Source organism: Capricornis sumatraensis, chromosome 8 (genome assembly GCF_032405125.1).
Source record: "Capricornis sumatraensis isolate serow.1 chromosome 8, serow.2, whole genome shotgun sequence".
In the NCBI taxonomy this organism is placed as follows: domain Eukaryota; kingdom Metazoa; phylum Chordata; class Mammalia; order Artiodactyla; family Bovidae; genus Capricornis; species Capricornis sumatraensis.
Genome location: NC_091076.1, coordinates 90,588,380 through 90,605,726, shown reverse-complemented (window position 1 = coordinate 90,605,726; position 17,347 = coordinate 90,588,380). Strand labels below are relative to the sequence as shown.

At 45.3% G+C, this 17,347-nt stretch overlaps 1 protein-coding gene across 2 annotated transcripts; it reads right to left on the bottom strand.

The window, feature by feature from the left end:
• Positions 1-1,815: 1,815 nt before the first annotated feature.
• MSL1 (MSL complex subunit 1) lies at positions 1,816-13,555 on the bottom strand. 2 transcript variants are annotated; one of them, XM_068976721.1, is made up of 9 exons: positions 12,788-13,555; positions 10,070-10,293; positions 8,636-9,018; positions 6,672-6,719; positions 6,156-6,220; positions 5,443-5,510; positions 4,919-5,043; positions 4,679-4,751; positions 1,816-4,281 (listed from the first exon to the last, which is right to left on the bottom strand). In XM_068976721.1, the coding sequence occupies exons 1-9, from the start codon at positions 13,553-13,555 to the stop codon at positions 4,191-4,193; spliced, it is 1,845 nt and encodes a 614-aa protein (XP_068832822.1). In that variant the 3' UTR covers positions 1,816-4,190. The 2 variants fall into 2 exon arrangements, with proteins under 2 accessions (XP_068832822.1, XP_068832823.1); XM_068976722.1 differs by lacking the exons at positions 1,816-4,281; positions 4,679-4,751; positions 4,919-5,043; ... (1 more) ...; positions 6,156-6,220; positions 6,672-6,719 and having other exon boundaries at positions 8,031-9,018.
• Positions 13,556-17,347: the final 3,792 nt, after the last annotated feature.

The window sequence follows — 17,347 nt, the reverse complement described above, 5'->3', positions numbered from 1 at the left end:
TTTTAATCTCTCATTTCTACCTACGTTTGAAGCAGATCGTTTGACTGCATTCGTTTGCTTAGTAAAAACCACGAATCAAGGGAAACCTCTGAAGCCGTTGTGCTGCTTCAGATTTATCAGTCTATTTTAAGCTAAAGGGCGGGGGAGAAACCAGTTGTCTGTAGGGAAGCCCGAGAATTTAGTGTTGCAGCACTAGTGTTTCCCCTGTATTCTCATTTCTTCCCCCTTCATGTGTCTTCCCACCCCAGCCATCACCTCCCTGAAAGTGCAGGCTAATACGATGTGCTTAGTCGCTCAGTCGTGTCCTACTCTTTGCGGCCCCATGGACTGTAGCCCACCAGGCTCCTCTATCCATGGGGATTCTCCAAGGAAGAATACACGAACGGGTTGCCATGCCCTCCTCCAGGGGATCTTCCCAACCCAGGAACTGAACCCAGGTCTCCCACATTGCAGGCGAATTCTTTACCGTCTAAACCAGATGGTAATCTTACTAAAATTTTAGAACCGACTTAGAGATAATCATAGGAGCGGGCATTAGTTTAATATCCCGAAATGATTTTCTTGCCAAACGGGTAGATGACGGAATGCTGTGATTTTAGCAACACATTTTTCAGCAAGGAAAAAAAAATTGTATATTTTCTCTGTACCATAATAAAAAACATACAAGAAGCACGAGCTAACTGTGCATCTAAAGGAGTACACAATAATATACACCCGAGGAAAGTCACTATCATAGCACAGGATTCTGTCCCGTGTAATGCTTTTACAAATAATATGGTCAAGGCTACTGATGCTTATCAAATTTATAGACATTATGAAACTAGACGGTATTATGAATGCCTTCAGAGATAGTCAGGATCCAAATAGAGCTCAACTGGTTAAACAAGTGGTCAAATGGGACAACTTGTAAATACAGGTCCAAAAACCAACTGCTTGGGCTCAAAATGAAGGATATATGATTTTTAAAGTGTTAAAGAAAACCTAGAGGATCCTATCAATCACAAAGTAAATTGATATAGTAAGGCTGCCAAATTTAGTGTCTAAATAAGTAAAGTGATAGTCTGCCACTTTGCCTTTCAGTTGTTTGGTCTGCATTCAATTTTTAAATGGACTTGAGCAAATTGTTCACTCATCCAGAGAACTGAAACATTCAAGATTCTTTTGAGGAACAATTGTAAGAGCTCTGAATGTGAACCATGAAGATTGGGATTGCCACAGCAAAGTATTTGAGGGACTATGAGGAAAGAAGGAATTGATCTTTTTGTCACCCTGGAAAGCAGAGCAAGAACCAGTGGGCTCAAGTTACAAGAACTTAGATTTTGTCAATGAGGAAGAGTTCTCTAACATTTAGGAAAAACTGGACAGGAGAAAACGAAAGTGTTAGAGAAGAAGCTGGATTTCATTTGTCTGGAATGTTGTCAGAGGGAAATCATGTACTTGGGTCAGACTACATGACCTATAAGGTCCTTCCAGCTGAGGTTTTATTAATTAGACACCAGGCACCAAGCATCCTATCATCTCTTATTGTTTTTTAATTGCCCATTATCTGTAAGGAAGAACCCAGGACAAAGAGATGGAACATACACTGTGTTCATACACAAATGGGAGTTAGTATCTCATATAAAAGGGAAAATGGTGTTTTTCTATTTTGTGAAAGTGGATTTCTTTTTCTAGTCCTTTAAAATATCCAAGCAAAACTGTTTAATGCTTCCCAATAAATCTAATAAATTGAAGCAGAAGTTCAAAAATTAACAGCCACAATAGTTTATTTACAGTTGAACTCTTTATAAGATATTTACAAGACAACCAATTTTACACATCAGAAATGGTATCAAAAGTATGAATTACAACACAGACAACAATATGAAATGGGCATAAAACAAAGCTGAAGTGGACAGACAAGCAATTTCTTTTTTTAATTTATTAACACTAGCTTAAACTTTGTTAAAGAAAGAAACAAAGAACTATGTTTTAGGAGAACGGCAGGGCCTTCACTTGAAGATTGAATTTCACAGTGTTGTATCCCATGTAGGGAAAAAATAAGACTAATTTCCCCCCACACTCTGACACACTGTCTTTTTGCTCTTGGAACTTTGCTCATCTACCCTCCAACCTCCTTCTCAAAAAAACTTCAACATGTCCAAATCAAAGGAGAATTGATCTAGAAAAGGGGGCAATAAAATAGATACTAGGTAGAGGGAAAACCAAGGAAATTAGAATCCACATAAGTCTGGCCAAATAGCACCTCATGGATTCCTCTTAGTCTAACTTGAGTTCAGAATCTGGGAAGTCCCTTGGGTAGGAACAAAGGTGAAATCTGCTAACCTATATCCAAAGGAATCCAACAAATGCTGAAAATTAAGAAACTGAGAGGAATCAAAGAATAAAATAAAGAGACACTGACTGGTCTTTTTTCTTCTTGGGCACATTTTAAAGGAACATAACATAGGTCAGAGTAGGAAAGCCAAACAGTTTGCCATATTAAAATGATGGTAGAACAAAGAAAATCTGGCCTAGTTTTTCTAGAAATCTCCTTCCTCTCCTTAAGGTGTGAGATGAGAGCCCCTAGTGGAATAAGTCCTATTTCTCTCTACATTCTTGCTGCAAAGAAGTTCACAGCAGGTTCCCTTGTGGAGAGCCCACTCTCCTAAGCAGATGGAGTTACAAATGAAAACCCATAGCCACACACACACACACAAAGGAGAAATAAGAGCAGCAAGATCATCCAAGAATACTACATGTGCTGCCCGAGTAATTCCTTTAAAAGTCAAACTCAGGGAGCACAGACCAACATCTCACGAAAAGCTTTAGCAGTGGGAGGCCCCTGAGGAACTTTTTTCTTCCCTTCCCACAATGGTATCCCATTCTCTCATGCTCCACTGATGGGCCGGCCACACACCCTACATACCTTGGCTTCTCCTCTAAAAGTGCTAATAATCTGGGGACATATTCTCTTCAAGGATAAAAGCCCCTACCTTCTAGGAGATTAGACCCCTACTTGTTTTCATACAATAGTCCTGAAGACTAAAGAAAGGCAATTCCTATATATTTAAGACCAGAGGTCTTGGCTCTATTTTCCTTCCAGATAGTTACAGGGATCTTACACTGAGACCAAAGTGGCCTGGAGTGCTGTCCTGAAATTTTTTAACAAAATGGGGGAGGTGAGGGTTGGGAGGGGAGAACCAAGATGGTACACATACAAATCTATTTTTACAAAATGAACTGGAGAAGCTCATTAGGTACATCTGTTTGTTTCAAGATGTAGACATTTGCCAGCCAGAGGAAGCACATATTTCCACATACATCCCCACCCTCCCTAAATCTCTAACCCACCACCAAGAGCTCAGCTAAAAGGATAAAACCCAACTAAGGAATACTCAAGAGGTGATGCGACACAGAGACGTCTGTACAGGATCTGGCGCGCCGTTCCCAACACCAGCTGCTTTTGTTTAGAGCCTTAGCTGGCCCCAAGCTAACCATCCTCATTCTCTCTTCAGAAGATCTTATTTTTGAGGGGTGGGGAAAGACGTTCAGTTACCCATTAACTTAAGAAAATAATCACAGCCAAACATCCATTCCCACATGGCTGTACCACAGAACAGTTTTAAGACAACAACTGTGTTTTCAGATATTTATCAACCAACTCGCCATTATCTTTTCTACCCTGTGAAGATGACTTGCTTCATCACGTCACTTGTTATTCCTCATCTGGTCCTTAAGCTCCTGGTGAAATTTTGTTTTGTTTTAGGGTAAAAACATACTCATACTATAAGGAAGGGTATACGGGGCGAGAAGAGTGCCATGCAGGCACAACTCTAAAGGCAGGGGTTGCTTCATCTTCCACAAATCTAATGAAGGGAGCCCTTTTACCCCTTTAACACAGGCAAATGTAAAGAAGCAGACCCCTGAAGCTTCCAAGTCTGCCATCCTATAGATTTAAGTTGAGAACTCACTTCCCCAAAAAGGGAAAAGAAATCCCAATCACCCTCCACAATTCACAATTAGCCCAATGAAAGAGTTTTTGTGAAATCAGAGTGATGAAAACAAAACCAAGATCAGGGGAGTATGGAAGGGCATTTTCAGCAAATGGTAACATACATAAGGACATAGGTCACATATACAGGTCTCTGCCACTCTCTGGGAATGGCATGCTACAACTATCTGAAGACAGAAGGTTCTTGCCAGCACAGCTATTTCCTACACGTCCGATGAGGTGTTTGCTTCTTCTGGATCTCCAACCTGCATCGGCTACGCTCATCCAACCAGGGCAGCTCAAAATTCCTGGCAAAAAAAGAAGAAGGAATCAACCTGCAAGACTAGAAGAAATTCAATATGGACATGAGACTAAGTCAAAGAGAGATGGTATACCCTTCACCACTCCTAGCCCTGACTCCCAAGTCCCAAGTTTGGAGTGTCTTTCTTGCCTCAAAGTCAGAGAAATGGTGTGCTATTAAAGTGATTGAATAATCTATTTCTAAATCGAAAAGCAATCCTCCTAATTCTTGGCTTGGGAATCTTATCATTGCAAAAGCTAGTGGCCCAGGCAGCGACACTCCTGTCAAAGAGCCATGGCTATCCCTAAGCCTACTATTCCACCTTATATTGAAGCTTTCATGAAGTCTGAAAGGGAAGTGAAGTGCATGCCACCTGAGAAGAGGGAAAAAAACTTTATACTTACTGTGGAGTTAGTTTTGGTAATGGTCGTCCGAATGCTACAACAGGCAAGAAGGGGGTAATCATCAAACTTTCAACTATGGAAGAAAGCCAGATGGGACCTTGTTAGTGACATGGATGGAAGATACCTAGCAACTATACCTCTTCCAAAATACCACATTCATTCAGAGCAAGTTGTATCCTGGAGCCTTGTACCCTTTTTCTTCTCTGAGAAAACTTATTCTCTTAGATAAACAAAACTTACCATCATCTGGCTCAGGGAAAAATGAGGTAACCTCAGGCTCAGATTCCTGAATTCCTTTCTTTTTATACATTCTGAGCTGCAGTCGCTGTAAAATTCTTTGTTCCCTGATCCTCTGAATATCCCATCTGGGAAAAACAAACCAGACAAAGAAAACAAACAAACCCAATATTACTGAAAACCTGCTCTATAAAGGCAACTCATATGATCCAGATGCTAGGGAGATCCTGGCTGAGACTTCTAGATGAAGGGATGGGGGTGGGAAGCAGGGGGTAAAGAGAACTGTCTGCTTGATTAGGGAAGAGCTGTTTCGGTCTAGCAGTCTGGATCATGTGTTAGTGTTCCCCACAAGAAAAAGAGGCCAAACATCTTTATCTCTAACAATAACCACTTCAAAACTGTGATAATCAATTAGGAAGTCAGTAATTTAAAAGCATTAAGAGCTCCTGGGCTCCCCTCAGCATGGATGAGAGATGTCACAGTCCTATAGGCTCAACTGTTCCCACAGTGAACATCTCTAGCCTCACCTTTTCCTTCTCTTCTCATCCAGCTCCAGTTTTGCATGCCTCTTCGAAAACACACTGTCATCCAGGTTCTGTGTAAAGAAGAGCAGCTGATAAGCTATTTATCACCGTGTGACATGTATACTCATTTCCAGCTTTCAGGAATAAAACCTCTTTCACCTTCAGGTCCCACCTAAGTCTATAAGTTCTATGGGTATCATGGGAAACCCCTGGTAACAAAAATCAACAGAACACATACTTCTATCCCTACTCCTACCCTTGTAGAATCTCCACATTTCAAAATCTTTTCTATAACTTTCCAAAGTGAAAGTCACGTAACACTGAAACAACCCTTCAGACTGCCACAAACCCTCCCTACTGCTATATTTTATAAGGATATGAGTTTAAAGTAAGTATCAAGCTTTCAAAAGGCAAATGAGCTTGGAATATATAATTCTGTTTCTGAGTGGTACATGCCTAACTTTTCTACTTAGCATGAAACCTAGCTCTGTTTTGAATATTCACTAGCTACTTATTGTTTAAATCACTTAAGCCATTTTAGATCTCAGTTTTTTCATCTATACAACAAAGGAGTTGGACTTGATAATCTCTCAAGTCACCTTCTGGCTTTAGAATTCTATTTAACCCATCCATACAGTTATTATGACATATTCAAGTTATACCCCCATTTCTATCTATCTCGTACTCCCTTCTACTGACGAGTCTTGGGTACCTACCTCCAAAAGGTCTGAAGGATTTGGGTCCCTTAGAGGCTCTACTGAGTGGTCCCTCCAAGAAGGAACTGGAAAGAAAAAAAAAAAAAAAAGAAAGGGAGGAGGGGTGGAACCACCCTTAAATCCAAGGTCACACAACCTACTATTCACTAGGACAAGAAGTCTCTCCCCAGATAAGACAAAGTTACCAAGTGATAGGAATCCATTCTATGGCCTCACCTGAAGCCATATTCAGTGTCCTTGCTATGGTATTGAAAGAACCTAAAATGCCATTGCAGTCTGCCAAACACAGGATTACAAAAAACCCTAAACCAATACCTGACAATTCATATAATGGATGCTATTGCAGTTCCTGAAAAACAACTGAAATTTGTAGTCATTTTGAAGTCTATAGTGTAATCACATACCAAGGAATCTCACTCTCCCCCATCCAACTGATGGGGGATGCAACTCCCAACCATCCACCATCCCACCAGCCCCCACCCCAGGCCCAGTCAATATAATTCCTATTCTACTCACCAGCCAAGACTGAAGTTTCTCCTGCAACACTTGATGGCATCAGACACCCTAAATAATGCAGGAAAGAAGAATCATCTCAGTGTAAAAAGAAAAAAAGCCCATACCCAAAATGGAGGAAAGGATCATCACTGATGTTCTCACTAGGAAGCCATTTTGGTTTTTTTTTTTTTTGAGTTGCTCTTTTGAGAATTTCTCTCTAGGGGAGGGGAAGAGGGAACAACAGACAAAAGAAAAGAAAATAAGCCCACCACTTTTTTTTTTTTTACACTGAGACGACTTCTTTTCTTCATTATTTAGGGTGGTTTCCCTGCAACAGTTGATGGCCAAGGATATCAAACCTTAAACTCAGAACATGGCAGGTGAGTAAAAGTTGACCCTATTTTTCAAATAAAAGATCAGTGTTCTCAAAACTTACACATGTAGTCTTCTTAAACAGCTCCCTCCTCCCTCCAAACAAACTACCTTGCTGGTCCAGCCTGAACAACATGCACAAAGACTTTGGCTTCCTTAGAACAAGCCATTGAGACTTCCTCTTGAAATAGGGGCGTCCAGAATAAGGATTCACACATTTATTCACAACTCAGGCTCCTCAGAGGACTGGGATTCCCCCCAATCAGACTCTTTCTGTACTGCTAGACCCACAATATCAGAGGTGTTTGGAATTTTCTGTACTACGGCAGAAAGGGTTTTCAAAAACAGCCAGTCACACAGAACAGCTCCAGACCAAGCCATTTCTCAATCCCGGATGGGAAATTGCTTCACGGTTTCTCTTGTTACACAGCATTGCCATGGCAGCAAGAAGGTTAACCATTAAGGATGAACCTGTTCAACTGACTGAACCAACAAAAAACCTGAACCTAGATCAGGGTCCTGGTCTATCCATGTACTCAAATGTAAGGCCTAATGAATTTTAGATAATGAAGAAGAGTAATCTATCTTCTCCACTTAATTTTGTCACCAGAACAGCCAAACAAAAGCCTGGAGAATGCTCTTGTCTTATTGGAATGGATTCCCATACCCAGCCCTACGAGGGCAAGACACATCAGTAGAAACTCAGGACCGTGACTCTATCCAAGAAGGCTTCCCCACCATCACCCCGGAGCACCCACAGTGACTGTCATAGACTAACATTACATGATTGAAGGCACATTCCAGTTACTGGTTGATGTAGGAGATAGGGGAGCATCTCTGTATGGAAGCCATGAAGAACAAAAAGGGAATGAAGACCAAGGTCCCATACCCCGCACCCATCCCAAGCAGCTCAGATATCCCAAGATAGTCCTTATTGTTTGAAAAATAGTTTGTAGACCATTTTATTTAAATATATGAACAACCAATGGGCTACTGCAATCCAAGTAAACTCTTCACATTTAGAACCTTTGTGAAGTATAGTGAGATATAGTAAGACTGTTGGTCTTTGGCAGATTCCTCCTGCCCCCCAGACCGGGACACAGAGATACAGATAAATGTTTATATAGTTAAAGAGCGGAGGCCCAGGTGAAATTCCCCACCCCAAGCTGGCTCCCCAACCCAAAAATTACCATTGGCCCCTGAGAACACCCAAAGACCACCCTCCCAGGTTTCACACAGTATCAATTGCAGGAACAGTCGTGCATGGCAAAGTATAAGTTCTATGCATTTCACAGCACAGAAAACCCTTCTTTCAGAGGGCATGCAAGTTGCCGGAGATTACACCCCCAAGTCTGGTGCTCTTGTGATGAGCAACTTACTGGCAAACACATCTCCCAGTGTTGTAAGCAGGCAAATACATTGAGCACATTTTGCTGTAATTCCATCTATTTGCAATGCCTGCACAGTGTCTGTCTCTGGCTGTTAACTTACTCATTCTTGACAGAACTCTGCTTTATTGATTGCACTTTTTTAAAAATGCCAAAGGCATTTTCACACTTGTTAGCTTGACCGCCACCACTAGGGTATAAGAGCAAGTGTTCTCTATGCCTTACTTGCTACAGTCTCCTCCTTCTTTGGAGAGGATTCCCGTAATGGTAACGGTGATGGGGGAGGCTGGTGCCAACGACACAAATACATTTCTGTGGTGGAAAGGTACGGCAAATCTTCTATCTCACTTGAGAAGGCTTTCTCCTTGGGATGGGTGTTGGGTCCCTTCTGGGGAGTTGAGAGTCTTGGCGGGGTGTCCACTGAAGACCGGGGCTTTTCTGGAGTTTCTTGGCTCCTCAATTCACGTTTACAAACAGTTTCAGATAAGGAACCACAGGGTTCCTCTTTAACAGGAGAGTGCTTAGGAGTTTTTGTTTTGACTTTTGAAAATTCAGGAGCCAGCTTTTTAACAGGAATCTTTCTTTCTGTACTTCCAAATGGGGATTTCCTATTAGATAGGGAAGAAAAGATTATAGAATTTTATTGACTCTTGAATAAAATCTGATTTGATTACATTTTCGGGCAAGAGAACTAGCTTGCTCCAAAATGACCAGTATTCAAGTATCTAAATATCTGAGTTCACTTGGCTGTCATGAACAGGAACAGCCTCATGCTTAACAGTATGTATAATAAGCCCTTAGTAAACGTTTGTTGAACAAGTGAGTTTCCATGCTTAAGAACTTCTACTACTATTCCATTGACTACTAAATCTAAGAAGGTTCCTATTTTATTCAAGATCCTTTAGCTAACATCAGATGCCTCTACTCTGTGGTCTATTTCATTCCTGTCAACCAGACCCCAGTCTTATCCCACCCCCCTATTCCTATACCATGTTAATTACAATCATTTTTCCTTGCTATTTTCTGATTCTCTCTCTCCCACCAGTCTACACACGCACACACACACATGCACACTTCTAGAATGTCATTTCCTTTCCTTTTTCACCAACCTAAGTTCTATACTTTTTCAAGATCCATTTCCTCCTTAAACTTTCACTATTCTAACGCACGATAATTAATCTCTGAATAGTCTGTATCACTGTTGTCCATCTGCATATTTTATTGCAGTTGAATTCTGAGTTTTCAAAATTTATGCTATCCTTATAGCTAATCTCTTCCAGTCCAAGGACAGTTCGAGCTTACTTTTTTTTTTTTTTTTGAGCTTACATTTTTAACATCTACCAGTGCCTAACGCAATGAAGGAATTTAATACTTCCTAACTTGAAGTGAAGGGCTATAGTTTTAAGAAATTCAGCTGTCACATTTGCTGCCCATTCTCTTTATGATGTATGCTGCGTTCTGTAATTACTACTGTGACCAAAATGTTCCTAACAGACTTTTATAGCCCACACAAGGATGTTTCAGTTTCTCAGTACAGAAGACCTCGTGATTCAAGATACATTTGTATTAAAACTAATTCATAAGTCCTCATCCCTTACTCTCAGTCACTGCAAACACATGACCTCAAGTCCAGACAGTGTAACAAAGTTATCAGCACACCTTTTGTGTCCCTTTCCACTCCGCCCACAGGAGAAAGGCTTGGGAGGCAGAGTCTGGGTTGTCTCAGAAAGCTCCGGCTGGCACTCCAGTTTAATTTTCTCCGATAGCTCTGTTTCCTCTCTTTCTTCAGTTTCATAGCCCTGAAACAGCTTGTGCCTTTCTTTCTCATTATCCTTCTTTACCAGCTGCATCCGCCTTTCCATACGTTCTATCCGAGCAAGGAGCTAAAAAAGAGAGGGGCAAAATGCAGACTTAAAAAACAGAAAAATTAAACACAGGTACTTATCCCCATTCTGGAATCAGTCTGGTCTTCTGCCTCTTTCCATGAACCACAGCAATTCAACTTATTTTTAACAGGCAGACATAATCTGAATAGATTTTCTTAATCACAATAGAGAAGACAAGGCGCACTGGTTAATTTTAGGAGCCAATGTATTTGGGGAGGGACATGGGGAATCTGTAGTTCATTCTTCTGAAAAAAATCCTCTTCACTGGGAGAGGCCACAACATGCCTTTTAAATGGCACAGTCTCTGCTACTGCTAACATGTGGCTCCAAGTCAGTTTGGGAGTTTCCAGAATTAACCTTAATGTTCTTTTAGGAGGCCCTGAAGTTCTCCGAACACTATCCTCTCTACTTCCACTCAAAAATGCTACACACAAAGTCCAGACAGTACATTGAGACAGAATTAAAAGCTCACACAATCACAGTGCCACTAGGGATTGCAATATTATTTGAAAGGGGGTATGGTAGGGTGGGGAGGTGCCACCTAAACTGTGAACACTCAATTTGGAAGACTTATAAAAAGAACCAGTACCCATAAGTCCCATCAATCATCACATATGCATATTGCTTTGCATTTGAGATAACAGAAAAACTTATACCTATTTATTTAAACATTGAAAAGTCTTTTGACTCTAATAATTAAAGGGAGGACCACATGATCAAACACAAAATGGAAGTCTATTATCATTGAAAATTTCACATTAAAATGTTCTGAGAAAAGATGCCAACTGTGCTACTTATACTCTATAACAAGAATTTTAGTTGGGTTAGACAGTGATATTAATGTTGACTTCATTACATCCACTTAGCTGCACAGATCTCATGAGAAGCCAAATAACAACTGGAATAAGAGAAACAAGCTTAAGCGACACTAAGACTGCAATACACAACAGAGGCAGTGAATGCCAAGTTCAGACTGACACTCTATCCTTAACTCACCCCACTTTTCCTGCCTAGGAAAATCTGCAAAAGGGCCATTACCTCAGGAACTGAGCAAAAACCACAATCAGCAGAGAGCCCCCTGTCAGCCACACTCTCATTTCATCTCCTTCTGTTTTGATTCACAGCCTTAACATTACTTAAACACGTCTATTTGTGAATGACATTTCCTTGATTTCTTCTCCTTCACTGGTCGTCCTCTTCCGGACTCCCCCTCTCCCAAGTCAGGACATGATGTGTTGTAATTACAGTACCATCACACCCCTAGACTGCAGTACAGTAGCTGAGCACTGCCACCTCCATATTGAGTAACTTCCACAAATCAACACCATGAAATATTTTAATGAGACCGGCCCCAGCTCCCATTCCACCTTGCAGAATGCCTTCTCTAATAAAACAGTTGCTGCCTGAAGAGATTCATTTGGAAAGCAAACAAAATGAATAGCCCTCTGCTCCCTTGCTCAGCCCTTGGCGCACACAACGCCAGAGAGAGAGAGGGAGGGAGAGAGAGGAGAGACAGAGACTGCTGCAGCCTGAACACAACAATTGTAGAAACCATGTTTATTTTTAGGCAGCTGTAAGGTATGCTAGCACTATAATATCCCACCACCACAGCTTTCCTGATATCTGGAGTATGTTTTAACACATCAGGTGCCCTTAACTACTGCTACAAGGGTAATAAAATAAAATAAAACAAGCCTATATAGTCATGTTCCTCAGAAGTACAAAGAAATAATAAATGACTTCCCTACATCTTAAGATTCTAATATAGGGGAAAAAATTTCGGTCTGCTTAATACATTTAATAAACTTAATTTCCCCTGATGCCTTAAAACCCTTCCAGTTTCTAAACACCATGCTTATACAAGGGAGCTGGTCAGTAGGTCATGTTTTATAACTCTGATTCCTATTAAAACAAACAAAAAAAAAAACTATCTGAAATCAAAGGTGATGATTCTCCTAATATCATTTTAAAAAGCTAAAACAGGATTCCACTGTGAGTCACCTCAACCCCTCTGCCAATGAAAAGGCCTACTACTCTATCTAGATAAAGATGCTACAGCAGTGCTTAGAGCAACAGCTGCTATGGCCCTCTCCTCCAGAATGCATTTCTAACGCAAAGCTCTTTAATTTAACTCCTTCCATAAAGCAACCACATATGCATCCCACCTTTTCATTTTTCAACCCCTCACAAATCAGATCTTTCCCACTCAACGTCTTTCCCACAAGTCTGGGGCTGTCATTTTAAATTAACCCTTTGGCACCTGAAACCTCCCCTCCCCCTCCTCCTGGGAGGTTGCCCTTTAACCCTTCCCTCAAACCCAACGTGTCTGTGAGCCTGGCTCCCAAGGACCCAGCTACTGAGAAGACTCCTTTGCTGGTGGCCGACCTCCTTACCCCTAACTCAGGGATACCTTAACCTCTTACAGCCCCCTTCCCCCGAGCATGCGCACAACTCGTTCCTCGTCCCGAACGCAGATTAACCCTTCCCGTACCGTGTCTCTCTCTGACTTCAGCTCCTCGATCTCCTTTTCCTTGGCCTGCAGCTGCTGCTGCTGCTGTTCGATGAGATCCAATTGCAGCAGAAGGATCTGTTTGAGGCAGGCGGCCTGACTGGAAGCTCCAGAGCCGCCGCCACCTCCGAGAGGGCTCTTCCTCATACTCTTCCATCGACCCTCGCTGGCCGCCAGGGTCCCGGCGGCGGCGGTGGGCGCGAGGGGTGGCGGCCCGGGCAGAGGTAGTGGTGGGGGTCCCGCCGGGTCCGAGGCGGTGGCAGCTGGGGGAGCCGCCCCACCCTTGTCCCCAGCCCAGGGCGTAGGCTCTTTGGCCGCCGCCACGAGAGAGCCCGTCTGAATGGGCAGCACCGCCTGATACTTGGGTCGGGGACTGCAGCCGGCTCCGGCTGCCGCTGGCTCCCCCCCAATGCCAGCTTGTTTGGTGGCCGGGGGTGGACAGGGCAAGGGCACCGAGCCGCCCCAGCTCTCTTCCTGCTGCCCGGGGGCCGCCCCGGCCGGGAGTAACAAGCCCCGGCCCTTGCCGCCGCAGCCGGCCGGTGAGGGCGCGGGGCTCCCGCCTTGGGAGGAGGCCAGCGGGGGCCCCGGCTCCTTGAGCTTACGGTGCCGGGGGAGGAAGTGGGCTTCGGCCGCCCCAGGTTCGTCCTCGGGCCCGCCCAGCGCCGCAGCCCGCTCGTAGTCCAGTCGCTGCTCAGGGTTGCCGCCGGCAGGGGCCGCGGCCGCCTTGAACACTGCGGATCTCATGGTCATAGTGGTCCGGAGCAGCGTCGGGGACCGAGACGGAGGAGGGGGTGGGGAAGGGGTGAGGTGCGGGGGGTCGAGGACGGAGGAGGGGGAGGGGAGTTTGGCGGGCTCGCCTCAGCAGCGCGGCAGCAGGCCTCGGCTAGCGCGGCTCCTCCGGGGCCCGGGCGCCATCCCGCCGGCGTGCGGAGAAGTGGAGGCCGCGGCTGAGGCCCGCCGCCGGCCCATGGGGGCCTCGCCGCCGCCTCTGCTGCCGCCGCCGCCGCCTTCGCCTCAGAGGCAGAAGCTCGCACCCAGCCGCCCCCGAGCTCATCCCCAGAGCTCGCTTCGGCCCCCCCTGGCCCGGCCGGGCCCGCCTCGTCTCCCCACCCCACACCCCCCCTTCCCCGCCCCGGCCCCCCGCCCCGGAGCTCGCCTCAGCCGCCCCGAGCCTCCATTTTCCCCCCCCTCCTCCTCAGGAGGGGGTGGGAGGGATGGGTCCGCCCAAAGCCCTCCTACTACGGGAGAGGGTCTGTCGCCTCACCCGGGGGTCTCCGGACTCGGGGTCCCCCTCCCCCACAGTCACCCCCGATGCCTCAGCGTTTCCCTTTAAAAAAACGGAGCCGCTCGGAGCCGCCACAGCCGCAGCCGCCGCCGACCGGAGGGCGCATGCGCCGGGAGAGAAGCGGGCGGGAGTGAACCGGGAGCCGAGAGGAGGGAGGCGGGCCGCGCTATTGTGAAAGGGGCCGCTGTCGCCTGGAGGAGGGCGGGCAGGGGGCCGCGGGGGCCCCGGGCGCGGGGGGCCGGCGAGGGGAGGCCGGGAATAAGGGGCGAGGACCGAGGAACCCGCGGAGCGGCGGGGTGAAGGTGGGCTGCCGGAGGAGGGGCGAGCCGGGGGAGGGTCCGGAGGAGGGAAGAAAGGGCGAGGGCGGCGACGGGCTGCAGGCGACTGCTGAGGCTCCGGGAGAGAGAGAAGCGCGAGAGAGTGGAGTTGAGAGGAAGGAAGGGGGCTTCGGGAGGCAGATGCGCCCTCCGTGGAAGTGTATCGAGCGCTCCATGTACCCGGCCTGCGCTGGGCGAACCCTTTCCCGGGCACGTTGGCCACAGGCCTGGCTCTCACCGGAGGGGCCCCGCGGCCCCGCGCGCCGCCTGGACCAGAGTTAGGATGCAGGCTCCTGTTTGAGCCTGTGGGTATTTTCTGGGCATAGAATTCTAACCCCTCCAACTCTGCGCTCCCCAGCAACCCAACACTTGTATGGGAGAGAACGAAGTTCTTTATCTCTAAGGGACCCAGATGAGAAACGGAGGGGACCTCTGGTACCCCGAGGGAGGAAAATCCATGATGTCTGCTGCCTAGGGAGTTGTTGCCACCACCTCCCTGGAATGAAGTATTGCCAACTACCAACAGTTCTTTCCCAACGGCCACCTCCCCAGACTTCTTAAGTCACTTCTAGCGTCTTCCGGGGGTGTTCATGAAAGACTGAGGCAAAGGAAGTCTTAGAAGGGATCTTTACCTTTACGGAGAATAGAAATACTTTAGGGTATTAACGTATGCTGAGCACTTTGACCTCTCTGTGTTCATTTTGTATCTGTCTGTAACCTTTCAGGCAGCTTTAGCCAACAAGTTCTTACAGAATTTCTCCTGGAAAGCTTTTAAATAGTTTTTATTGATTTTTCTTTTCTGTTTAGGTGGGATTTTTTTTTCCCCAGTCTATATGGAGATGACAATGGCAACCCACTCCAGTACTCTTGCCTGGAAAATCTCATGGGCAGAGGAGCCTGGGAGGCTGCAGTCCATGGGGTTGCCAAGAGTTGGACACGACTGAGTGACTTCACTTTCACTTTTCACTTTCATGCACTGGAGAAGGAAATGGCAACCCACTCCAGTGTTCTTACCTGGAGAATCCCAGGGACGGCGGAGCCTGGTGGGCTGCCGTCATGGAGTCACACAAAGTTGGACACGTCTGAATCAACTTAGCAGCAGCAGCAACATTATTTGGCCTCATGTGAAAACCTCTAATTGAAACTGTGTCTCTGCCCTGTGAGCTCAGAGCATGAAGCACTGCAAACTTTAAACAAATGGATGGTGATGTGCTAAGAAGCCAAGGGAGTCACAGCCCTCTTCTGCCAGACTATATGGCCTCAGATCTGCAAAGGGAGTATTTGGGAGTTAGGGATACCAGTGAAGTGGGGGCCATGTGTGGCAGGAGGCATATAGAATATGGTGATCTTTTTCAGTGTCAAGACCTTCAATACCATCTCTACACTGCTCACATGCTCAGTCATGTCCGACTCTGCAACCCCAAGGACTATAGCTTGCTAGGCTCCTCTGTCCATTTTTCTGGCAAGAATACTGGAGTGGGTTGCCATTTCCTACTTCAGGGGATCTTCCTGACCCAGGGATCAAATCCGAATCTCTATACTGGCAACTCCTAAATTTAGATCTTCTTCCTAGGCTCATTCCCTCACTCCAAAATCACATATTCAGATGCCTAGGAAACATATCCACTTGGACGTCTAATAGGCATTTCAAATTTGTGTCTAAAATCACACTCCTGAATTTGCCTCACCTAAATCCTGCTTCTTCTATAGCCTTCCTCTCTCTCTCACTTCATATCCAGTCAGTCTTCAATACCATTGCCCTTCAATATGTATATCCAGAAACATACACCTTTGCAACATTTCCACAGCTTCCACCTTGAGCCATAATCTTTTCCATAATCGTATCTCACCTTTTTTTATTGCAGTAACCTTGTAATTAGCCCCTCAGTTTCAACCTTTGCCTTCCCCCACTGAAGTCTATTCTCAACACGGCAGCCACAGCGAACCTGATGTGAGAACATGTTCTTTGTCATGACTTCCCATCTTACTTGGAGTAAAAACAAAATTATCCTTTTGGTTTTTAGAATCTGGCCCCCAGTACAAATGACTTTGGCCCCTACTTCTCTCCCCCTTATTCAGTCCCCTCCTGCCACACTCACCTCTTTGCTGTGCTTCACACACACCCAGCATGGGTCTGCTCAGGTCCTTTCACTTGCTATTCTCTCCACATGTGTCACTCTTTCTTCAGATATTCACATACCTTCCTATTCATTGCTTCAGTTTTTTACTAAATATCTTTTCATCAAGCATTCTTTTCTGGCTATCTTATGTAAACCCACAACCTTCCCAGATTCCTTCCTGGGCCTTTCCTGCTTTAGTTTTTTTCATATACTTATTACTATCTGAAGTGAAGTCGCTCAGTCGTGTCCAACTCTTTGTGACCCTGTGGACTGTAGCCCACCAGGCTCCTCCATCCATGGGATTCTCCAGGCAAGAATACTGGAGTGGGTTGCCATTTCCTTCTTCAGAGGATCTTCCCGACCCAGGGATCAAACCCTGGTCTCCCATATTGCAGGCAGATGCTTTAACCTCTGAGCCACCAGGGAAGCCCCTAATAGATAATGTTAGATAGTACTATCTAACATGTAATTTATTGTGTTTATTGTCCTCTTCCACTAGAATGTGAGCTTTATGTTTTCTTTCTCTGTTGTCTCCTTAGCCTGTAGAAATATATCGGCCTAAAGTAGGCAGTTAATAAATATTCACTGAGTGAGTAAATGAGGTATTTAGATATATTAAGAGAAAGCATCTACCCTTGACCTTTAGCTTGGTTGACAGTGACAGCCTTATTAATAGGGTGTAAATAGTGAAACCTAGGGAAGAAAAAAGTTGTCTAGAAGCACAAAGAAGATAGAACATACTATCTGGAGGGAACTGAGGAAGTGACAACTGAAGTGGGTCTTAAAGGTTGAGGCCATAGGAGGACATTTCAGAGTTGAG